Source organism: Bos indicus x Bos taurus, chromosome 20, assembly GCF_003369695.1.
Source record: "Bos indicus x Bos taurus breed Angus x Brahman F1 hybrid chromosome 20, Bos_hybrid_MaternalHap_v2.0, whole genome shotgun sequence".
NCBI classification, from domain to species: Eukaryota; Metazoa; Chordata; class Mammalia; order Artiodactyla; family Bovidae; genus Bos; species Bos indicus x Bos taurus.
The window spans coordinates 13,701,707-13,727,191 of NC_040095.1; the positions used below are offsets into that span (position 1 = coordinate 13,701,707).

Sequence of the window (25,485 nt, forward strand, 5' to 3'; positions counted from 1 at the left end):
AAAAAAGTAACAACTGTATGGTTTTTTATGTTTATTTCCTTCCACGCATAAACAAAGAATCTGGATAACACGTATCAGTAGTTCTCAAAATGTGGTCTGCATTCCTGGATGAGCATATGGGCAGTAGTTCTGGAGACCATTTTAAGAAGTACATGAGGTTGATAGAATTTCATAAAAATACTAAGACATTATCTACCTTTTTCACTTGGTTGACATCTGCACTGATGGTGAAAAGCAATGGTAGATAAAACTCTAGGCACCTTAGAACACTAGAAAGATATGTGTAACACAGTGAGCCACAATTTTCCAAATGATAAGTGTCTGATATTACAAAATCATGCATAGGTTAAAGATTCATTCAAATTGTAAGACAGACCCATGGATTTTAATGTAACAGTAAAAAAAGTACATTGATAGTTTCATGTTTCACATTGTAACCATCCTACCACTTGTCAAACTCTGATGTAATATCAAAGAATATCCATGATTATCTAAAAAAGTCTATTAAAATACTTCTCTTTTTACAACTACATATGATGGGTGGGATTTTCTCAATTTTCTTAAACCAAAAAAACCAGTACAACAGAAAAAATGTGGAAGGAAGCAGATGTAAGAATCCAGCTATCTTCTATTAAGTCATACATTTGTTTTGCAAAAGTACAAAACAGTGCCACTCCTAGGATGGTTCTTTTTTTTTTAAAAAAGCAAAACAGAAAATAAGTGTTGATGAAGATGCGAAGAAACTAGAACTCTTATGCTTTGCCAAAGGAGTGTAAAATGGTATAGCTGCTGTGGAAAATAGTACGCTGGTTCCTCAAAAATTAAACATAAAATTACCATATGATTCAGTAATCCCCCTTCTAGGCACACATTCTGGAGAACTGAAAGTAGACACTGTACAGATGTGTGCACACCAACGATCACGGCAGCATTATTCCAAATAGCCGAAAAGTAGAAACAACCCAATGTCCATGGATGGACAACTGGACAAATAAAACGTGGTATATCCGTACTACAGAATGTATTCTGCCTTAAAAAAGGATATTCTGACACATGCTACGACATGGATGAAGGTTAAAGACACATTGCTGAGAGAAATAAGCCAGTCCCAGAAGAACACATATTCTAAGATTCCACTAGTATGAAGAACCTAAAATAGTCACATTCAAAGAGGGAGAGAGAATAGTGATTACCAGAGACTGGAAGAGGGGATAATGAAAAGTTATTGTTTAATCCCCATGCAGAGTTTCAGTTTGGAATAATAAAAAAGTTCTGGAGATGAACAGTGGCGATGGTTACATAACAATGTGAATGCACTCAATGCCCCTGAATTATGCACCTAAAGATGATTAAAATGGTAAATTTTATCTATATTTTACCACACACACACACACAAACCCAAGGAAAAAAATCCATAATGTCACCCTTCTCACTGATTTTTTTAGGAACATTTTGGAAAATGGTCATTTTTCATTAAAAATCTTAGGCATGTAACAAATGTAATACTGTTTAAAAAGAAACAAATAAATACTTTTAAATCTCCCTGGTTTCATTTCTAATACAGTAAAGATGGAAAGATATAACCCATATAAACAGAAGTTCTTAGGTCCTCAGTAATTTTTGAGTGGTAAAGAGATCCTGAGACTAAAAAGTTTGAGAATTACTGTCTTATATGAAATTTATTCTTTCTTCTTACACCTGTATTACATTTCCTCATTTGCTGGTATAGCTTAATTTGACAGCTCTACCACCTACAGCCTGCAGACTAAAAGGACAGATTGAAATATGGCCAAAATAATCACATGAACTCTTTATGTTTATTTTATGGTTCCCAATGCACCAAAACTATAAAGACTCATCAGCATGAGTGGCAACGTACAACAGAAAACTGTTAAAAAGCTTACATGCTGATTGCTACGTTCTAAAGTGGTTTTATAAGGATCTACCTTTTTCTGTTGGTTCTTCATTCGGATTTTCAGTTGAAAGCTAGATTTGGGAATGCGGGTGATAATCTCATTGTTTCTGAAAATCACTCCATCCGTCGCAGCGGGGAAAAGAATTTCATTCTCTCACTCACCATCTTGCTACTAGTCTATTGCAGAGGGGTGTGGTTAGGCGCTAAGTAATCTATCCAAAACAGCGCTGAAGCTGCCCCAAACCGTGTCCAAGCAATCTTTTCCTCCATTTTGGGCCATGTCAAGTAGCCCCGGCAAGAAGCACAATGTGTTATACGGAAGAAGTAAATGAAAAGGAAATTAGAAAGCATGGACAGAAATAAGCAGCAAAATTATAGCGATTCCATTCTGCGTGGATGTTAAACGATCTGTGTGCCAACGATGCACACGAGGAGTAAATGAGAATTGTTATCTGAGTCTACAGCTGCCCTCACTTTTAACGACAGGTCTGCAGTTCCGGATGGGGGTCAAAGTCCAACGATTTTATTCCCATCATCTTTCTGCACTCCTTCGGGCCGGGCCTCTGACCAGTCTGACTGCTTGCAGTCAAGGCAGTCCCAAACAAAGGGAAAGGAAAGGTGGCCCCACGTTCCCGCGCCAGGTGTCCCTTGGGGTAGACCAAGAGGGCGATGGGGAGGGAAGGTTCCAGGAGCGTCGTAGGGGTGCCGCTGGGAAAGGCTGGGCCCGGGGCGCCTGGCACTGACCAGGCAGAAGACCCCCGCCCACGGTCAAGGTTAGCCCGCGCACGGGAGGTACCTGTGGAGGCCTCGCACAGCCAAAAGACACTGAACGATCATGGGAGAGCCGGGAGGCGAAGGGCTGCGGGCGCGTTGTCCTCCGGTCTGGGGGTGAGGGTGGCCGGGCGCCGGGAAGCGGTGCAGTGGCCTAGCGCAGGAGGCAACCGTGGCTGCGGCTGCCAGCTGGGCCTGAACCCTCCCACGTGCGGCAGCCCCACGCTGGCGCCCAATTCAGCCCCGCCCCGGCTCCGCCCCATGCGTCTCGCACCGCCCCGGGGGCGGTTCTGGCTAGACGGCGGCCCGGAGCCAAGCGCAGCGAAAGGTGGGCTGAGGGGCGGCGGCGGTCTGGGAGCCGGGGAAGTTTGGGCCACCTCTGGCGGCGGTGCTGCGCTCCCGAGCCAGGCTGAAGCCCGGAGAACCAGGGGGCAGGCGGACACACTTACGGACGCCCTCGGGCCGCTGCCACCGTTTCGCATCCTCTTCCCTGGTAAGGGGCTTCTGTGTGGGAAGGGTGCGTCTCCCGTCGCCCCAGTCCGGGCCTGCACGGCTCACCCGCAGCAATCGCTGTTGAGGCTAAGGCGAGGCCTGGGTAACGAAGGGAGGGAGAAGGAGGTCGATGTGCTCCGGGGAGAGGAATGGGGGCTCCGGGGAGAGGAATGGGGAGAAGCCTGGAGGAGGTTGGACTTCATTTTGCCTCGCGTCCCCTCTCCCCCTCCCCATTCTTTTTGCACCCTTCTGCCCTGGGTCCTTATTTAGGATTTGTAATCCCGTGGCCTATAAGCTGGGCTCTCTTTTAAAATAAGCACCGAGTAGTAAACGTCCTCGCGGTGGGTACCACACCCTGGCTTTGAATTAGGGAACCTGGGGAACAGATGGATGATGCGATTTAGTGGAAATAAGCCATTAATGCCATCTGGCCCTGCGCCACTGTTTGGATGCGATAGTATTCCATGTGAATGAACATGACCCGGAGCTTCCAGTCTGTCCACGAGAGCACAGCTACTGCAGAGAGCATTGGTCGGCTTGTAGTATCCATCGACTCGGGCAATAATTATCTGACATGTCTGTTGATTGAATAGAAATGCCATTTTTATTAAAAATGACCCTCAATGGTTGAACAACCTTTCACTAATAAATTTCCTCATCCGGTAACTGTCTCCACCTACAAAAGTAGGTGGACTGTAAATTATGCATTCATTTGAAAAAAAAATCTCATGAAATAAAGGAAGATGCCCTGGGTGGATCAGCTTCTGAGTCAGCAGTATGAAATCTCCCTCAAAATAGTACTAAAGCCTTTTGGGGATTTCTGTATCTGTACCCCTATGCTTATCTAGATACCTACCATATAAACTGTTAAGATATAGTGAGCTGTTCAGTGAGAATCTAAGCTTATGTTGTACATGTTTTGAGAAAAAATTTACTTTTGCAAGTTTTAACATAACCTAATATTCCTAGGTGTAAATGAAAATGTCATACATTACCATATCAATATTTTGTGCTCTCTTGACTTTAAAAGAAAGGAGTGAAAGTAATACAGGCTTTTGCTTTTTACCTTTAGTGTAATTTATGACCTTTGTGATTTATAATCTTCTTCACTGCTTCTTTAAAATTACTTAGTTCAGTGTTTTCCTTTTTCTTATCAAGGAAAAGTTTAAGCTTTAAACATGTCATCCATCAAGCACCTAGTTTATGCAGTTATTCGTTTCTTACGGGAACAAAGTCAGATGGATGCTTATACCTCAGATGAGCAAGAAAGTTTGGAAGGTAGGCACCTGTTCTCTGTGTTCATTTGTGTTATGATTATAAAGACTAAAAATACTATAAGTCTGACTTTATGATCTGTTGTTTCAAAATCAGAATATCTTGATTTTTCAAGAAGAGAGACCTTATGGTGTAATGTTTTTATCCTCTGAGGCTTTTTTTTTTTTTCTAGTTAACAACAAGATAAGAGGACTTTTGTTTCTTTATTGAACAACTATTATGTGTCAGAACTATGCTATTCATCTTATAGAGAAATTTTTATCCATGGTAACTGTTAAGTTCGTTATTATCCCCATTCAACAGAGAAGTAAGTGAAACACGATAGATTAATCTAACACAGCTAATATGTGACAAAGCTGAGATTTAAATCCTGGTTCTTACTCTGAAGATCCTCTCTTTTAATAGAAAAGCATCCAGTTTAGAATCAATATCTGAAAACACCTTAGTCATTATTAAAGTACTATGCAAAAGTCTAATAACTATTAATCTCTGATAACTTCCTACTGGGGGACTTGAAATAAGAGGATATCACCCTTGTTTTATGTTAGCTTTAAATATTAGATTTGGTAATCTGTAAAGTTGAGCAGGACTTGGACGATATCACATGTTTCCTTGACACCATCTTTCTGCTTCATGCTTATGCATTAGAAAATTTAAATTCAGTATAACTGTAAGAAGATAGAATTCTGCAGATGGGTTCGTGGAGGTTCAGTGAGCCAGCTTCCTTGTGGCCTAAAGACTTAATTATTTCAATAAGATAGTGCATTGGGGAGAATTTAATACATAACAGTACAATTTGAATTTTCCATCTTGAGCTGTTTCTCCTATAAAGAGGGACACATCTATTAATTTCAACAAGTACTTCCCCTGTGAATATGCTTTAGGAAGTGGGGATGAAAATTGAGCATTTGCTCTAAATCTGCTTGCAGTCTGGTGAGATAATCTTTCCAGGTGGCAGTGAGAGGAGCTTGTGACTCGCAGTTGGAGATTGCAATCAGTCCATTAAGGTCTTTTTGTCCTCCTTGGTTGTTAGACCATGTGAAGATAAAGGCGACTGGTTATCTAAGGAAAATGTTGTTTATAGTTCCTCTGTAGCAAACAGATAATGGAATCATTTAATTAAAGATGTTTGTTTTCTCATCAAAGGCAGTATAATACTTTTAAGGGCCTGAAAGAAAATTTAAAAAAAAAAGTAAATTTTTTTTAAAACCAAGATGTTGTGTCCTATTTTGAGGATAGTATTCAGCCAAAAATATGTGTCTTCAGCTGTGTGTTATATATGGCAGTCAGAAATGGTGCCAATTGTTTTTGACCGACCCCTATTTTTGACTCAGTGAGTCTAATTTAATTGAACATAAAATCATGTGCTAATGTCTGCCCACCTTCTAGGCATTTAAAAAAGCTCTCGGAGAGGAGCCTGAGTTCTCATAGTAGCTTTACCACTACAGGGAAGCTAGTGTATTATCATCAGCTTTGAACTTTGTCATCTGATTGTGTCACCCAGTCCTGTTAATTGTCATCTGCTGACATCTGCTTCGTGTTTTGACTGTTGTGGCTCCTGCTCACTGCCTCTCTAACACTATCCTGTCTTGATTCTTGACGATTGTAATACATTCATTCATAATGCTTCCAGTTCTCTCCCACTAAGTTCCTTGACCTTCTCTACTTCAGTGATCTCACCACTCACTTGCTTGGTCATAACCTAGACCAGTGGTTCTCAGTTTGGTGTGATTGTATAGTATCTAGAGAGCTTGGGGTGATTTTGTAGTATCTAGAGATATTTTGCGGAGAAGGCGATGGCACCCCACTCCAGTACTCTTGCCTGGAAAATCCCATGGGCGGAGGTGCCTGGTAGGCTGCAGTCCATGGGGTCGCGAAGAGTTGGACACGACTGAAGCGACTTAGCAGCAGCAGCAGAGATATTTTGATTGATATGATGGGAGTGGGGCTGGTACTACTGACATCTAGTTGGTAACGGTCACAAATAAAGATACCACAGATGCTCAAGATGGACCCTAACAATAAAGAGTTGTCTAGTCTAAAATATCAGTTGCCAAGGTTGAGAAACTCTTCCCTAGGCCATGTTGTTGTTATTCTCCATAAACTCTGTCTTAAACATTTCACTTCCACTGCCTGTTTTTCCAACTCACTCACAGAATTCATACTCCATCAGTTCTTTGACCCTACCAATACCTCCACGCTGTTGATCCCTTATCTTTCCACACCCCTCTTCTTCTTTTTTTTTGCTTTATTTTTTTATTGGAATATAATTGCTTTACAATGTTGTGTTAATTTCTGCTGTACAGCAATGTGAGTCAGCCATATGTATATATATATCTCCACTCTCTCTTGAGCCTCCCTCCCACCCCCACCCCCGCCATCTAGGTCATCACAGAGCACTGAGCTGAGCTCCCTGTGCTATATAGGTTCTTACTAGCTATTTATTTTACACATGGTAGTGTGTATATTGGAGAAGGCACTGACAACCCACTCTGGTACTCTTGCCTGGAGAATCCCATGGACAGAGGAGCCTGGTGGGTTGCAGTCCATGGGGTCGCGAAGAGTCGGACACGACTGAGCGACTTCACCTTCACTTTTCACTTTCATGCATTGGAGAAGGAAATGGCAACCCACTCCAGTGTTCTTGCCTAGAGAATCCCAGGGACAGGGGAGCCTGGTGGGCTGCCGTCTATGGGGTCACACAGAGTCAGACACGACTGAGGCGACTCAGCAGCAGCAGCAGCAGTGTGTGTATGTCACTGCTACTCTCTCAGTTTGTTCCAACTTCTCCTTCTCCACCCCAGGTCACAAGTCCATTCTCTATATCTATGTCTCTGTTCCTGCCCTGCAAATAGGTTCATCAGTAACATTTTTTCTAGATTTCATATATGTGTGTTAATGTACAATATTTGTTTTTCTCTTTCTGACTTACTTCACTCCCCCAGCTTAAAGTCCATGGTTGATCATTATAATCACGCTGGTGTATATGGTTCCCTTTCTTGCAAAACCCTACCTTGTTTAAATCCAACCCTCCACCTACTCCATGCCCCTATCTCTGTGACTGTGTATAGATGGGATGACGCACAACCTTACTGACTAGTCCTACTTTGAATTCATGACCACAAGCCTCAAGTGAACCTTTAATGCTGCCCTCTGTTCCAAGTGCATTCACATTTGTGCTCTCCTAGATGACCACTTTAACACTTTTTCATGCCTTCTCAAAACTGCAAATCTTCTCCCTTGTACTCATTTTTTGTTGATGTCCTTGCTTCTTATTCCATCAAGAAATTGAAGTAATAAGAACATTCCATAGACTCCCTCTGCTCCGTCTACCTGCCACCCGCATTGATACACACATACTCTGTCTGCCTATTACCATATACTGTGGAGTAAATATTTGTGTTGAGACCTAATGCCCAGTGTGATGGTATTAAGTGGGCTCCTCGTGACTGGGGTTAGTGCCGCCAGAGAATTCCCTCACTCTTTCTACCATGTAAGGGCAAAGGAAGAAGGTGCTGTCTGTGAACCAGGAAGCAGGTCCTCACCAGACATCGAATCTCCTGGCATCTTGATCTTGAACGTCCCAATCTCCAGACCTTCTGTCACAGAAGCCCAGGACACCACAGATGAACTATCCATTGTCCTTTCTAAATGAAACCCCTCTACCTGCAGACCTGATCTCATCCTGTCTGTCCCACTCCAGGCTCTCACTGTAGTTATTTTACCCTCCTTGACTTACATGAGCAAATTTTCAGTCTCTTCTAGATCATTTCCATCAGAATATAAACTTTCTCCCTTCTTAAAAAATCAAAACCAGTAACTAATTACTCTTGGCATACTACTACCCACCCCTTTCCCCACTGAACTAGTGCCTACGTTTTTTGTCTCCCTTTTGCTGGAAAAACTTTTGAAAGAATTGTCTGTACTTGCTTTCTGCAATTCCTCTCCTGTCCTTTCTTAAACTCACCTCAGATAGGCCTTTGCCTCCATCTGTCCACTCATACGGTTCTCATCAATGTCGTCAGTGATTTCTGTGGTATGTAGTTCAAGTGGTCAGTTTTCAGTCTTCATCTCCCTTAGCAGTCTCTGATAAAATTGATGATGGCTCCCTCATTCCCTCTCCCTCCTTATGCTTTATTCTCTTGGCTTCCAGGATACCTCATACTCTTCTTGGTGTTCTTCTGATCTCATTGTATGCTCTTTTTCTGTCTCCTTTGCTGATTCTTCTTCTTTCCCCTGACCTGGAATATACTAGTATACCAGTATATGGAATATACTGGTAGCTCAGCTGGTAAAGAATCTGCCTGCAATGCAGGAGACCCTGGTTTGATCCTGGGTTGGGAAGATCCCCTGGAGAAGGAATAGGCTACCCATTCCAGTATCCTTGGTCTTCCCTGGTGGCTCAGCTGGTAAAGAATCGGGCTGCAGTGCGGGAGACCTGGGTTTGATCCCTGGATATATCCAGGGCCCAGTGCTTGATCTTCTTCTCTTCATTATCTGCACTCACTTTGCTGGTGTTATAGTTCAGCCTCTTGGCTTTAAGTATCCTTTTTTAATATGTTGATATCTGTCAAATGTATACCCTCAGCCCAGACCTTTCTTCTGAACTCCAGGCTTCTACATCCAGCTGCCTACTAGCTATCTTCATTTGTATGTCTAACAGGCATCTCAAGTTGAATATTTCCAAAACTGAACTCCTCCCACCCAAAATCTGTTTTATTTCACAACTTCCCTAACTCAGTTCCCTAATTCCATCTTTTCAGTTGCTTAGGCTAAAAGTTTTCTTATCATTGTGAACTCTTCTCTCTTAGACGCTGCATCTAATTATTCAGTAAATCCTGTTGGCTGTCCCTTCCAAATATATCTTGACATTTTCCCACCTCCACCAATATTACCTATGGATAGAACTAAGTACTTATTTACAGTGATGGCCTCTAACTAGTCTCTCTGCTTCTATATTTGCTGCTTCATTGACTCTTCTTAATGCAGCCACCAGTGATCCTTTAAAACAGACTATGTCAGATCTATGTCAGTTCGTAGACTCCTTCTCTTTCTCACTTGGCTTTAGTCAAATTAGCTTTCTCACTCTGAATGCACCAAATCCTCTTTCCTAAAGGCTTTTGCAGGGACTTCTCTGGTGGTACAGTGGTTAAGACTTTACCTTCCACTGCAGGGGGTGTGGGTTGATCCCGGATTTGGAAGCTGGGATCCCCACATATCTCGGGGCCAAAAAACCAAAACATAAAATGGAAGCAATGTTGTAACTAATTCAACAAAGACTTTAAAATGGTCCATATCAAATAAATAAATAAAGACTTTTGTTACATCTGTTTTCTCTGCCTAGCATGTTCTTCCCCTGGATAATGGTAATATCCCCATCTCCAGGTCCTCTTTTCTGAATGAGGCCTTCGCTGAGCACTCCATTAAACCTGGAGCCCACTTCCCTCCTCTGCCTTCTGCATTCCCATCCTTTTTGCCCTGCTCTACTTTTTTATCGTTTTTTGTTTACAGTCTTTTTCTCCATGTCCCAGTAGAATGACAGCCCTGAGAGGTCAGGAGTTTTTTCTGTTCACTGTTATATAAAAAGGGCCTGAGACATGATAGGTGCTCAATAAATATTTGCTGAATTGAACTGATGAATGAAATCCAGTGATCCTGGGCATCCTAGTTAGTCTGTATCTTAATTTCTAATAGGTGGAGTTCTTTTCCCCTTCATCTAATAGATGTGTCAAAAGAATTAGAAGTGGTGATGGCAGGTGTTTGGCATATGGAAGCTTTAGTATAAGGTGCTTTATAGATGGGATGTGGTATCATTGAATAGAATTCTTTGCTTGTCCTTATCATCATCAGTCTCAGACTCTTACTGTTTGGTGTAAGAGTGGAGCAAACTTGTATACAGAGTCTCTCTAGATTTTTATGATTTATTCCTGAAAGGAGGACCATATGTAATAATTCCTGTTTCATAAATGAGAATCGAGGTAAAAGTGAGATAAATCGTTGTACCCAGGTTATTAGATTTTTATTTTCTGGATTAATAATGATGAGAGTCCTGAGTTCCAAGGCTGTGGTGGCTTTTTTTTTTTTACTAAACCATATGTCTCTCTAAATATGTGTTAGTGTTGAACACTAAACATTTTGGCAGCAAATTTACTTATTAAAACAACTGTGCTTACTTTAATGTGGAATCTAAAACAGTCAAATGCGTAAAAATAGAGGGCACGGTGGTGGTTGCCAGTGCTGGGGTATGAGCAAATGGGGAAGTAATGGTCAAAGGGTACAGTGTTTCAGCTATACTAAATAAATACGTTCTGGAGATCTATTCAGCAGAGGGCTAACTGGATTGTACTTAAAATTTGGTAAGAGAGTCAGCCATAAAAAGGAACAACTTTGAGTCACTTCTAGTGAGGTGGATGAACCCTGTTGTACAGAGTGAAGTAAGTCAGAAAGAGGAAAACAAATGTTGCATATATATGGAGCCTAGAGAATTGGTACTGATGAATCTATTTGCAGGGCAGGAATAGAGACACAGACATGAACAGACTTGTGGACACAGCAGAGGAAGGAGAGGGTGGGACAAATTGAGAGAGTAGCATTGAAACATGTATATTTCCATATGTAAAATAGACAGCTAGTGGAAAGTTGCTATATAACACAGGGAGCTCAACCTGGTGCTCTGTGACAATATACGGGGGTGGGCTGGGATCGGGGGTGGGAGGGAGGTTCCAGAGGGAGGGGACATGTGAATGCTTTTGGCTGATTCATGTTGTTGTGTGGCAAAAACCAACACAATATTGTAAATCAATTATCTTCTAATTAGAAATAAATTTTAAAAATTTGATAAGAGGGTAGATCTTGTGTTAAGTGTTCTTAACACACACAAACACACCAGTAAAGGGGACAAGCTCATTAAAATGTGCACTTTCTTATATGTCAATCATGCTTCAGTAGAGTGGTTTAAAAACAAACAGTTGTGTTTGTCCGCCTCCTTCTATTAAGGGTAAGCTTCATCATGTGGGTTGTGATTTTTGTGCTAACTGTTGTATCTCTGCCACCTTATAAGAGCACCTTGCACATAGCAGGTGCTTGGTAAATTTGCATACCTGAATGAGTTTTTAAAAGCCAAACTATCTTCACCTAAGTAAGTACATCAGGATAATATTTAGCAGTTCCTACATGCCAGAGACTATGTCTCTTACTATTTTTAATCAGATTGAGAATTCTATTTTTCACATTAAAAAATAGTTTTTTTAAGTTTTATTTAAGATATTGGTAATGGGGAATATGTTGTTAATGACTTGCTTTAAAAAGAATATGATGTAATACACATATTGAGAAATTATATTCTAGGTAACATTCTTCTTAAAGTGAAGAAAAAGAAGCCAAGTTGTCTTCCCTCAGTAGCTGGTTTATAAACAGAAATCTCTATGCAGCTGAACCGTTTAGTTTTCCTTATGTTCTGTGATCAAAATGCTGAATTACCACAGATTGCAGAGTGCAGATTTCTACCAGAAAAAAAAAAAAAAAAGTTTCTTTTTTTAGATTGCTAATTTTTTTTCACTATTAAAATTTATTTCAAGTTGCAATTCAGTGTTTGGAGACAGTTTTTAAAATCAGTGCAGAAGACACACATCTCGCAGTTTCACAGCCTTTGACAGAAATGTTCACAAATTCCTTCTGTAAGGTAAGCGTGCATCCTTTTCTCATCAGTATGGGATTATCTAAGTGTGACTACAGTATTATGTTGGATTGTTAATATTTGAGGGGCCAGGCTTAGGTAACTAACTTCTTCCTGGGTATAAATAAGATAGTTGGTCCACATGGATATGATTTGGGACCTAAAAATGTAACTTTTAATGTGCATTAGATTTTCATGTTAGTAACTCTACTCATCGTCTCACCTTCTTTTATATTTAATGATATATCTTAATTGACTTCTTAAGTCTTTTATAGTATTTGGGTGTTTTTAAATTTCTGACATCTGAATTAATGTTCCCCTAAAATGTGAAATACAAATTAAAAATAAAAATCTTAATGTTTAGGAAGAAACTGTATAAAAGAGGCATCATCATTTTGAGACAGATTTTTTAGCAAATTTGGCCATTAATGGGGCTCTTTAAACAGGGAAAGGGTCTGTGGTCAGTGTGCAAAGCCAAGACTGAAATCCAAGGATGCCGATCCCTGCTCCCTGGGACTGTTTACATGCTCTCTGGTTTCTGACCTTTTCAGGAAATATGGATGAAAAGATTGAAAAACCTTAAGGTTGGTGAGTTTAGGGCCCCAGCAGGACCTCCCATGTGATTTTTCATTACATTTTGGTGCCACGTGAATCTCATTTAGTATTCTCACTGTGTATTCAAGCTTCAGTACAGATTGAGGAACTCAGGAGAGGAGCTGAAACATTCAGGGTATCTTCAGCCTGGCAGGGACATTGCTGAGAATACCACACACACTGTTTGTAGAATTCACTGGGAAGAGGTCCTTAGAGTTGCATTGAAAATGGTGATTTGGCAGTAAGCTGCTTCCTCCTTTTATACTTGGAAAAAGGATAATACAGTTACACATTAATTCATCAAATAGATGAATTCCAATCATCTGAGAAGATGTAAGGAGCTAGTGGCATGTCTCTGTGGTGCTTTTCTTCTCTTTGGTTTCTGTGGTTCTTTCGCTGTCTGGGCTCACGGCCTCTTCTGGGAGCCCTATTTCAGAGGCTGGGCATGGCAGCGGCAGGGCTGACCTTTACTCCAACGTGCAGAAGAGGCTTGTGCTTGAGACAGAGCTTGGATTTGCTCACTCTTTTTGCTCCTGTCATCACTGAAGAGATGTACTGAAGAGATCAAAACTATTTTTCTTCCCAGGAAACTCAGATTGATTTTTACATTCTGTTTGAATAGAGCTTTTTTTTTTTTCTATTTCTGATTGGATTTACTTGTAAAAATTTGTTGCTTACTATTTTAAATATATAGTTTCTTAAAACCGGCTCCATAGTATATCTACATGGGGTTATTTGTGGTATCAGTCCTTTCACAGTCCTATTAACAGGTGTGACTTCCTTGTGTAGGTGTCTGTTAGCAGGGTGTGGCAGAGAAAGTCTAAAACTTCTTTGAAGCAGCAGCAAGACTGTTACAATTAGAGAAATCACTGCGGTTCCAATTGTACTTGGTTGTTATGTTGGACAGTTTATTTTTAGGATACTGCTTTCCTCCCCAATTAAGTTTATATACTAAATGGATTCTTTCCTTCTATATAAAGTAGATAATACGTGTCCTCACATTGTTTACTGCTCAAATGTTTTCATGAATATGAGAATTAATTTTCAAAGTTGTGGAACTGTGGCAATTTCATTAATATCATTCAGAAGGATTTAGAAGACAGAATGGACTATAACCCATTTTTCAATATGCCATTTTTTGACCCCCCAGAGTCACTTTTTCACACATAAACTGCCTAGGCTTGTTAGGAGATCTGAAATGGAAGGAACTCTAAAAGCAAGTACTGCAGGGCAACAATGCATCTTTGAACTACACTTACATCCTGAGGAGCTGAAACAGTCAATTTTAAGTAGTGATCTCTACTTATTAATGTTCCTATTTGATTCTGTACTTTTTTATGTTAAAACTTTACTTAGAAAAACTGATTGATAAAGATTAAAAAAAATAAGAACAACTTATATACCTTATAGTGATTTTGTACCTGTGAAGATTTGTGTATAATTAACAAAGTGTATTTCTAGTGTTAAGTTTATTGCCATTTTAGTCAAAACAAAGGTAATGGTGAATGTATTTTAAATATGAATCATAGGTATATTGACTCCAAATTATGCCTTTTTGAAAATTATAAACATTTATTAACTTCAGAGTCAAGTTTAAAAACAACACAATTTAAAAAGAATCTTTCAAAAATGGAAAAATACATTGTGTTTCCATTACCACTCAAGACATTTCTAAATTTTTATTTAGTTTTCATAAGCACTTTGGTTTGAACGTTATTATTGCAAAAGAGGTTTGAGGATGATAGTAGGTGCTAAAAGCAGGAATCTTATACTGTTTTTTATCTTATGAGGATTTTATGACCATTGTTTTAAAAAGTTTAAACAGTATGGAATGATGTAAAGAAGAGACTGAAAAATCTTACTTCCAAATATTCCTACTGTTAACTTTTTGTGTGTACCTTACTGTTGTTTGATTTTCAGCCAGCATGTGTATGAATATTTGTGTATATATTTAAATAACAGGATCATATTATAAATGTTTTATTGGTACCTGTGAATTTGATTTAGTAGGTTTTCTCTTAGAATATTAGCACTATGTTTCTGAATTTTCACTAAACAATCCCTTGAACATATTTTTATTACTATTCTTTGTATATCAATTCCATTCTTTGTTCATGAAGTAGGATTTCTAGATATAGTGAAAGCAAGTAAAAAAAATTAATTCATAGTTCACTTTTTTTCTGGAAAAATTCCACATATTCATTTTTCTAATAAACATATGTGAGGGGAGTTTTCCCCTATTTCTTGTTAACACTGTTAGTTAGATGATAGATTTCATGACATGAAATTATAGTTGATGTACTAAATAATGGTTAAGTCATAATTACTGTAACTTATAGTTCTCTGGGATGACTCTATGAATGAAATGCATTGTATTTTATTTAATTGCAGAATGACATTCTGCCTCTCTCAAACTCAGTGCCTGAAGATATGGGAAAAGCTGACCAGTTGAAAGATGAAGGTAAATGTTTCATAGAAAAATTATTTATTTAGTAAAAGTTTCTGCAGTGCTAGGGAAAGTGACTATGAACTGGTCAGATTCTGGTTTATACTGCCAAGACCGGATTGTCATACGTCCTTGTGGCATTTGTGAAACAGAAGTGAATGTGATAGGGAAGAAGCCTGGAAATACAGATAGCTTGTGAACGATACAAGTATGGCTTGTTTCAAGAGAAGCAGATCTGTTGTGAGGAAAACTAGCAAAACAAATCACTTAAGGGGTGATTCTTGTACCTGCGTTTGCTATGTGTACTCTAGGATCCCAAATTCTTTATGCTAAATAAAAGACATGAAAATGGTTTTCAGTATTGTTTTTAACTCTCCTGTATTTAGTGTTTTTGAATTCTTTGACATGTGTTAATGTATGTATATGGCACTTAAGAGTTTATTAGCTAGCATGTTTGATTACTGTGTTATTAAAGTTTCTAATAGTGGCTATAGAAAGCTTCAACGTGAAAGTGTTAGTTCCTCAGTCATATTTGACTCTTTGTCACCCCATGGATTGTAGCCTGCCAGGCTCCTTTGTCCATGGAATTCTCCAGGCAAGAATACTGGAGTGGGTAACCACTTCCTTCTCCAGAGGATCTTCCTGACCCAGGGATTGAACCAGTGTTTCCCACATTGCAGGCAGATTCTTAACCATCTGAGCCACGAGGGAAGCTATTGAAGCATACTTGATTTTTATAAATAAGTCAGCATTGAGACTCTGGGTTCAATTTTTCCATCATGGTCAGTTATGTTAAGCTATAGAGGCAAGCCTGGTCAGGCCTATAAGATTTCTAGTAAGGAGCTATAGGGCAGAGTCCTGATCTTCACCAGTGAATGAGAGTCGGAAAAGACCCTGCGCAATGGGCAGAGAGTTATTAGGGAATTTGTGATGTTCAGAAGCTGTACAAAAATGTTTTTATTTTCTGGTCTTTTTTTTTTTTTTTTTAGTTCATACTCTGAATAGGACAGTTGAGTTTTTGTTTAAAAAATCAGTTGGTGTCTAAAAAGTAGATACGAAAAAGAATATGCTTTTCCCATTTTTCAAGCATGGTTCTCTCTATTAGGTCTATAAATTACACTAAATCAGTGTTTTTAATCAGAGAAGGCAATGGCACCCACTCCAGTACTCCTGCCTGGAACATCCCATGGATGGAGGAGCCTGGTAGGCTGCAGTCCATGGGGTCGCTGAGGGTCGGACACGACTTGAGCGACTTCACTTTCACTTTTCACTTTCATGCATTGGAGAAGGAAATGGCAACCCACTCCAGTGTTCTTGCCTGGAAAATCCCAGGGACAGGGGAGCCTAGTGGGCTGCCGTCTATGGGGTCACACAGAGTCGGACACGACTGAAGTGACTTAGCAGTAGCAGTAGCAGTGTTTTTAATGGCTGCATAAGTGTTCCATGATACTGTGTGACCATGATTTACTTACCTAGACAGATAATTTTTTTAATCCTAAGTAACACTGTCTTTGTATCTTTGTTTATATTTAATTTCACTATTGTGTGATTATCTTCTTTGGATTACATTAGAAAGTGCTGTGTTCAGTTTTCAATTTTTTATTTTCTCTAAGAAATCTTATTACTACAGTGACTTAAAATTTTAGAATTAGGACTTTCATAAATTACCCATAGAATAAAGTAATAGATCCTCATTGCTGTTTGAATTACAGTGTTCCCCAATGACTGAATTTAAACTATCTAGATACAAATGCATTTTCATATATTATTCTAATTGAAGCAATTTAATCTAATTTTTTTTCCTTCCACTTAGACTTTTGTAGTGTGTGAAATCCTCGGTGATGTATAATATTATATGCTTCGCTAAACATTTTGCTTTTGCAGCTCTCTTGCTTTAGCTCTAGTACTAAATGGCAAACTGAAGTTTTATTTTTTGTCCCTCACATTTACTCCATCTGCATGGCAGAACACTGGGAGGCTGCATTTCCTTGAGTTTGTTTTGATAGAATGAATGTTAGTAAGTTGAGGGTTGGAAGGAGCTGCAGAGTGAGGCTTATTTACCATAGCAGCATGGGTGGACTGAATTACTTAACTGGTTTCACCTCTAACCAAAAGCTCCTATCCTTTGCTTTTCCCTAGGACATGTCACATCTAAGACACGTTACCTCTAAAGTTAAAGCAGCTGTCATACAGATTTTGCTATTCATGTGAAAACAGATGACTGTGGTAGATGGTCAAGCATAGTTATTCCAGGCTGCATGTTATACTTACCTGTGTTAATCAAGGTTTCTAGCTAGCTAGTACCTTCCCAGAAGGTTGTTTTCAAATATTTTTGTGTGCTTTGCTTCTGAAAAGCTGCAAAAAGATCAGACAAAACCAGTAAGTGTTCATTGCTGTCATTCCCTGCCTTGTTATAGAAGTAAAGACATATCTCAAAGGGCTGTCTTGAGGAATAAAGGAGACAGGAGAGCACTGTGTCTAAGTGTGCTGTGCAGTGCCTAGTTATAGGCATCTTCACAAATATCTGTGTCCTGAGTTTTTGTATATTGAATATTTTTTGACTTGAATCTTTTTATCGTTAATATCACTATCTGTCTATATAGGTATATAGATACATTTTAGTATCTATACACTTGATGTGGCTTATGGGAAAAGACATACTATAGGTTTTAATACAACCCAAGATAGGTCATGCCAAGACACAAAGATCCAAAAGAAAATCCACAAAACCCAGAAAATTTAAATCTTTTACACAGAACAAGCTAATCTATTTAAGTACTGAGTAGTTAAAGTACTAATGTTGTTAATTTCTTACTATCATGAAAACTATGTAATCCTTTTCTCTTCCTTAAAGGCTTTATACTCATTTCTTATGGAAGGTGGGATTTAAATTAATTTTTTGACTTTTAAAGAAAAGCTTTAATGAGCTGTAATTAACATACCACATGATACACTGTGACATGTATGAATTCATTGGTTCTAGTAGATTAACAGAGTTGTGTAGCCATCACCACAACTAAAGAACATTTTTCTCATCCCGAAGAGAAATCAGGTAGAAATCACTTTATATCCATTTAGCAATCATTCTTTATATCCATTTCCGCTTCTAAATTTGCAGTAACTTTTGTATGATTTTAGATGTCTTTCCTTTAATCTTCCTGTTCTCTGCAAATTTACATTCTTCTCCCATTAAGTATGTAATGATCTGTTAAAAAAAAAAAAGGCTAATAGGAGAGCTTCTAGTTTAGAGATAACTGGAAGAAATAATAGAGGCTTTTGTTATATAAATTGTTCCTTCTAATCCCAGTGTTTTAAAAATTTCCATTTTTGAGCATTGGTTATTATAAGTGAGCATACCGCTTTTTTTCTGTTTAATGGAGTACAGAAGATAGCCACAGGTAATCCCTTATTTTGCTGAGCAGTTATTAACGTAGCTAAATTGTTGCCAGATGTATCTGCAGATGCCCTTCCTGAAGATCAGTATCCTGTGGGTTTAGCTGTGGTATCTGAAATGCTGTCTTTCTAGAAATTAATCTCCCGTAATCCTCTTTAAAAAAGAATCTATCTCTGGAAAGGATACATAAAAAAAATATTATCTGCCAATAACATATTGACACAGTTAGTTTTTCTAGCTTACCCCCACAGCATGTTTGGAGGGCTTGCTCATTAGCAGGTATATGTTTTGACAGGGAAGGAATGGAGAACCAGGTCCAGACTGAGATAGAGATTGTAGAGGGTGGTCCACCTGGAAGAGGGTTGGGCAGCTCTAAAAGGGAAGAGGGAGATGAAGATAAGGAAAGTGAGAAGAGATTAGATTTTGCCAAGAGATAATCATTACTGTAGCATTTACTCATTTACTGAAGTCTGGTTTTATAAGATATTCAAACATTAATATTTTTGAAAGACTCTGCACTTCAAAATCATTCAAACACATTGAAGGCTAAGGAGTATCAGCTCTGCTGCTGCTGCTAAGTCCCTTCAGTCGTGTCCGACTCTGTGTGACCCCATAGACGGCAGCCCACTAGGCTCCGCTGTCCCTGGGATTCTCCAGGCAAGAACAGTGGAGTGGGTTGCCATTTCCTCCTCCAATGCATGAAAGTGAAAAGTGAAAGTGAAGTCGCTCAGTCATGTCCGACCCCATGGACTGCAGCCCACCAGGCTCCTCCATCCATGGGATTTTCCAGGCAAGAGTACTGGAGTGGGTTGTCATTGCCTTCTCCGAATCAGCTCTACAGTACTATATAAAATTTATCTCCAGTGTGACTGAAAAATCATGTTATTGTCCTTCGTATTACTGTAATTTTTTATGATTAAAATTTATCTTCCAGACTTTACATTTTTTCCTGTATCTTGCACTTACTGTGCCTGTTGATTACTTTGTTTTAGGCAATAATCACATGAAAGAAGAAAATTATGCTGCTGCAGTGGATTGTTACACACAGGCGATAGAATTGGATTCAAATAATGCAGTTTATTATTGTAACAGGTAAACTAGCATGATTGCGGCAGGTTTACAGTTCCTAAACATTTACATTAATACCTCTGAAGGAGTCTTTTATAGCTCTGTAAAATTTGTTTCTTTAGAAAACTTTGAAAGTTTAGAAACGTATAAAGAAGGGAGAAAATAAACTCATGAATTTACCACTTACAGGCAACTGCTGTTACTAATAACCTGTTGGCATATGTTGTTTGATGTAAGTGTAATCAATTTCAGGTTCATCTTTTATTCACTGGGCATATCACAAACATGTCCTTAGTTTATTTAAATTCTTCATAAACATTATTTAAATAGATATGAATTTGTCTCCTATTACTTCCTAATCTTTTTTATATTTCCAGTACTTTTCATTGTGGCTGGCAAACGAACAGGACTATTTTTTAATAAATGGATGAATGTACCTTACTTTGCTTAACTCTTGACCTACTGATGGACATTGAAGTTGTCCATTTTTTCCCAATACTATACAGCTGCAATGAACATCTTTATTTCTAAAATTATTTTCTGGACTTAAGATTTTCTAGACTTTGGATCTATCCTTGGAAATGTACTCAGTTGGTCTAACAGTATATAAAAGTATGGAAAATGTTAAAAAATTTGTTGATGCTAATTTCAAAATTATTTCAGCTTCTTTGAAAATATTTGAAAATTCTTTTCCTCCCCTAGGATATATGAATGTATCTGTTTTTACCACACCCTTATCAGTGCTGTGTATTTGAATTAGTATTTATTATTACTAATTTAATATTACTCTTGTTTTAAGAGTGTTGTCATTTACATTTTATTACTGGTGAGGCTGGACATTTTTCAAATGTTGGCCATTTGTGGGATCCCCACCTCTAAATTATCTATTTGTATCTGTGGCAGGCTTCAGGCTGTTTGACCTCAGATTTGTTTCTTTCCTTCCCTGTTCTTTCCTTTTTCACAAGGGTTTGACCACTATGGTCTGCATTTCCTAGGTGCCTTTCACACCTCTGTGTTCAGTCATGCAGGTACTGGCAGGAAATGGAGAGCAGAAGGAAGGGAGAAGGGAAAAAGAAGTCCCCTCTTTTTCCATCAGGGTCTTCATCCAGCAGAGGCTGCTTCTCTTCCTGTCTCCTGCTCCCACCTAAGATATCTGCTATGGTCCCAGCTTGTGCCAGGTGACATTAGGTTTTGGGCTGTGCACTCTGTTCTGTCTTAGGGATGGTAGTGGCTTTCTGCTGTTGCTAATCTCTGGATTCCTGCACAACATCCTGTTAGGTATCTCAGCTCTTCTATTAGCTATGTAATGAATTCCCTGCACTAAATTATTCTGTGTTAGATACTAAAATTCCAATAGAACTTTCTGCAGTGATGGAAATGTTCTGTATCTGCATTGTCCAGTAGAGTAGCCACTAATTGCAGTAGATGTTGAGCACTGGGAATGTGGCTAGTGCAATAGAGAAACTAAAATTTTAATGGTTGATTAATTTAAGACCAAGAGTCGGACACGACTGAGTGACTGAACTGAACTGAACTGAATTTAAGATGAGTTTAAATTAATTTAAATTTAAATAGGCATATGTGACTGGTAGTTTGCCTTTTGTTGTCTGGGCTTCCCTGGTGGCTCAGATGGTAAAAGAATCTGCCTGCAATGCAGAAGAACCAGATTCGAACCCTGAATTTAATTCAGATGACCATTATATCTACTACTGTGGGCAAGAATCCTTGAGAAGAAATGGAGTAGCCCTCACAGTCAACAAAAGAGTCCAAAATGCAGTTCTTGGGTGCAGTCTCAAAAACAACAGAATGATCATGGCTCATTTCCAAGGCAAACTATTCAACATCAAAGTAATCCAAGTCTATGACCCAACCACTAATGCTGAAGAAGCTGAAGTTGAACAGTTCTGTGAAGACTGACAAGACCTTCTAGAAGTAACACCAAAAAAAAAAAGATGTCCTTTCATCATAGGGGGCTGGGGTGCAAAAGTAAGAAGTCAAGAGATACCTGGAGTAATAGGCAACTTTGGTCTTGGAGTACAAAATGAAGCAGGGCAAAGACTAACAGAATTTTGCCAAGAGAACACACTGGTCATAGCAAACACCCTCTTCCAAAAACACAAGAGACAGCTCTACACATGGTCAATACCAAAGGGTCAGTACCAAAATCAGATTGATTATATTTGTAGCCGAAGATGGAGAAGTTCTATACAGTCAGCCAAAACAAGACCTGGAGCTGGCTGTGGCTCAGTTCATGAGCTCCTTGTTGCGAAATTCAGACTTAAATTGAAGATAGTATGGAAAACCACTAGGCCTTTCAGGTATGACCTAAATCAAATCCCTTATGATTATACAGTGGAGGTGACAAATAGATTCAAGGGATTATATCTGATACACAGAGTGCCTAAAGAACTACGAACAGAGGTTCATAACATTGTACAGGAGGGGGTAACCAAAACCATCCATAAGAAGAAGAAATGCAAGAAGGCAAAGTGGCTGTCTGAGGAGGCCTTACAAATAGCTGAAAAAAGAAGTGAAAGGCAAAGGAGAAAGGGAAAAACATACCCAACTGAAAGCAGAGTTCCAGAGAATAGCAAGGAGAGATGAGAAGCCTTCTTAAGTTAACAATGCAAAGAACAATGCTTTTCCTCATTCTAGAGGAAAGCAATAGAATGAGAAGGACTAGAGATCTATTCAAGAAAATTGGAGATATCAAGGGAACATTTCATGCAAAGATGGGCACAATAAAGGACAGAAATGGCAAGGACCTAACAGAAACAAACATATTAAGAAGAGGTGGCAAGAATACACAGAAGAACTATACTAAAAAGTTCTTTTTTTTTTTTTTGATGTCTGATCTTATTTATTTGTTACTCTTAGAACATCTCATTTTTGACTGGACTCAGAAGTAGAAGCTCTCAGAGAGGACAGCCTCCGTCTCTTGGCAATCTGTTCCTGCCGTTTTTCTTTGGCCTCCTTCATTCTCTTGGCCAAAAGTTTAGCATATTCTGCAGCCTCTTCTTTATTTTTCTTAGTATCTGTTTCTTCAGAGCAATACGCGGGCGTTTGTGCTGCAGAACTCATGGAGTCACAAGACGCTGAATCTTGGGTGCTTTAGTCCTAGGTTTCTTACCGTCTTTGTTTAGCGGCTTTTGCACAACATATTGGCAGACATCATCCTCTTTAGAGAGATTGAGAAGTTTGCGGATTCTGCTGGCTCTTTTGGGACCCAGGCGACGAGGCACTGTAGTATCAGTGAGTCCAGGAATATCCTTCTCCCCTTTTTTCACGATGACCAAATTGAGAACACTCAGACTGGCATCCACAGTGCAACCCCGTACAGATTTGCGCTTTCGCTCTCCAGTCCTCCTTGGTCTGTAACAGGAATGCCCCTTACTCAGTAGCAGGCGAACTCGGCCATGGGTCAACACACCCTGCTTCATGGGGAAACCGTGCTTGTTGTTCCCACCACTGATTCGGACCACATAACCCTTCCATTCTCCACCCAGAGCATCAACAAGCAACTTCTGTGGCCATATGCTTCTCGTAGAAGGTACGAAGTTTTCGTTCATCATCTACTTCAATGAGCTTCTGGCAGCCAGTGGCCGGGAAAGAGATGTTCAGCTTCATTCTGAAGCAGCCGACAGCCTCCGAGGTGCCAAGAAAAAAAGAGCTAAAAAGTTCTTAATGACCCAGATAACCACGATGGTGTGGTCACTCACCTAGAGCCAGACATCCTGAAATGTGAAGTCAAGCATTACTATGAACAAAGCTAGTGGAGGTGATAGAATTCCAGTTGAGCTATTTCAAATCCTAAAAGATGATGCTGTGAAAGTGTTGCACTCAGAATACCAGCAAATATGGAAAACTCAGCTGTGGCCACAGGACTGGAAAAGGTCAGTTTTCATTCCAATCCCAAAGAAGGGCAATGCCAAAGAATGTGCAAACTGCTGTACAGTTGCACTTATTTCACATGCTAGCAAGGTTATGCTCAAAATCCTATAAGCTAGGCTTCAGCAGTATGTTAACCCAGAGTTTCCAGATGTTCAATCTGGATTTAGAAAAGGCAGAGGAACCAGAGATCAAATTGCCAACATCAATTGGAACATAGAAAAAGCAAGGGAATTCCAGAAAAACATCTGCTTCATTCGTATGCTAAAGCTTTTGCACGAATCACAACAAACTGTGGAAAATTCTTCAAGGGATGGGAGTACCAGACCACCTTACTTGTCTCCTGAGAAACCTGTATGTGGGTCAAGAAGCAGCAGTTAGAACCAGACATGAAACAACAGACTGGCTCAAAACTGGAAAATGAGTATGTCAAGGCTGTATATTGTCACCCTGCTTATTTAACTTGTATGCAGAGTACATCCTGAGAAAAGCCAGTCTGCATGAATTACAGGCTGGGATCAAGATTGCTGGGAGAAATATCAATAACCTCAGATATGCAAATGACACCACTCTAATGGCAGAAAGCAGAGAGGAATTAAAGAGTCTCTTGATGAGGGTAAAAAAAGAGTGTTTAAAAGCTGACTTAAAACTCAACATTCAAAAAATTAAGATCATGGCACATCCGTTCCCATCACTTCATGGCAAGTAGATGGGGAAAAAGTGAAAACAGTGGCAAATTTTATTTTCTTGGGCTCAAAAAACACTGCAGACAGTGACTGCAGCCATGAAATTAAAGGATACTTGCTCCTTGGAAGAAAGGCTATGACAAACCTAGTCAGGATATTAAAAAGCAGAGACATCACTTTGCCAACAAAGGTCCGATTATCAAAGCAACTATTGGTTTTCCAGTAGTCGTGTACAGATGTGAGAATTGGAGTATAAAGAAGGCTAACACCAAAGAATTGATGCTTTCCAATTGTGGTGCTGGAGAAGACTCCTGGGACAAACCATTCCATCCTAAAGGAAATCAACCCTGAATATTCACTGGCAGGACTGATGCTGAAGCTGAAGCTCCAGTACTTTGGCCACCTGATATGAAGAGCCGACTCATTGGACAAGACCTTGATGCAGGGAAAGATTGGAGGCAAAAGGAGAAGTAGGCAGCAGATGGTTAGATAGCATCACCAATGGTCATGAATTTGAGCAAACTCTGGAAAATAGTGAAAGTCAGGGAAGCCTGACATTCCGTAGTCCATGGGGTCGCAGAGTCGTTCACGGCCCAGTGACTGGACAACAGCAACAGCAACACTGTGACTTCTGGCTGCCGTATTGGACACTGTAGCTGTGTATTAAGGCTGAACCTCTGTATCCTAATTGCGTAGCTTATTGTTTGCCTTTTAATGTTTTTCATGTGTGAAAGTTTTAAATATTTATATAGTTCAGTTCAGTCGCTCAGTCGTGTCCGACTCTTTGCGACCCCATGAACCGCAGCACACCAGGCCTCCCTGTCCATCACCAACTCCCAGAGTTCACCCAAACCCACGTCCATCGAGCTGGTGATGTCATCCAGCCATCTCACCCTCTGTCATCCCCTTCTTCTCCTGCCTTCAATCTTTCCCAGCATCAGGGTCTTTTCCAATGAGTCAGCTCTTCACATGAGGTGGCCAAAGTACTGGAGTTTCAGCTTCAACATTAGTCCTTCCAATGAACACCCAGAACTAATCTCCTTTAGGATGGACTGCTTGGATCTTAGGATGGACTGGTTGGATCTCCTCACAGTCCAAGGGACTCTCAAGAGTCTTCTCCAGCACCACAGTTCAAAAGCATCGATTCTTTGGCACTCAGCTTTCTTTATAATCCAATTCTCACATCCATACATGACCACTGGAAACATATTTGTTTTTCTTTTCTTTTGTATTTTATTACAGTGTTTTTAGGCTGACAGCTCTGTTTACAGACTTGGCAGA

At 39.6% G+C, this 25,485-nt stretch overlaps 2 protein-coding genes and 1 pseudogene across 3 annotated transcripts in view; 1 reads left to right on the forward strand and 2 right to left on the reverse strand.

The window, feature by feature from the left end:
- The window catches only part of NLN (neurolysin), a 98,228-nt gene extending 96,261 nt beyond the window's left edge, over nt 1–1,967 (reverse strand). Inside the window, exon 1 of the mRNA XM_027519946.1 lies at nt 1,905–1,967. Coding sequence (XP_027375747.1) covers nt 1,905–1,967 — 63 coding nt within the window. The remainder of the gene's footprint in view (nt 1–1,904) is intronic.
- A 1,010-nt stretch (nt 1,968–2,977) lies between these two features.
- Nucleotides 2,978–25,485, forward strand: part of SGTB (small glutamine rich tetratricopeptide repeat containing beta) — a 48,733-nt gene continuing 26,225 nt past the window's right edge. Inside the window, exons 1-5 of one of the 2 annotated variants that reach the window (XM_027520600.1) lie at nt 2,978–3,179; nt 4,337–4,456; nt 12,031–12,134; nt 15,114–15,183; nt 19,555–19,654. In XM_027520600.1, coding sequence (XP_027376401.1) covers nt 4,357–4,456; nt 12,031–12,134; nt 15,114–15,183; nt 19,555–19,654 — 374 coding nt within the window. In that variant the 5' untranslated portion in view covers nt 2,978–3,179; nt 4,337–4,356. The remainder of the gene's footprint in view (nt 3,180–4,336; nt 4,457–12,030; nt 12,135–15,113; nt 15,184–19,554; nt 19,655–25,485) is intronic. The other variant, XM_027520601.1, reaches the window with a different exon arrangement.
- LOC113879270 lies at nt 22,462–23,295 on the reverse strand (annotated as a pseudogene).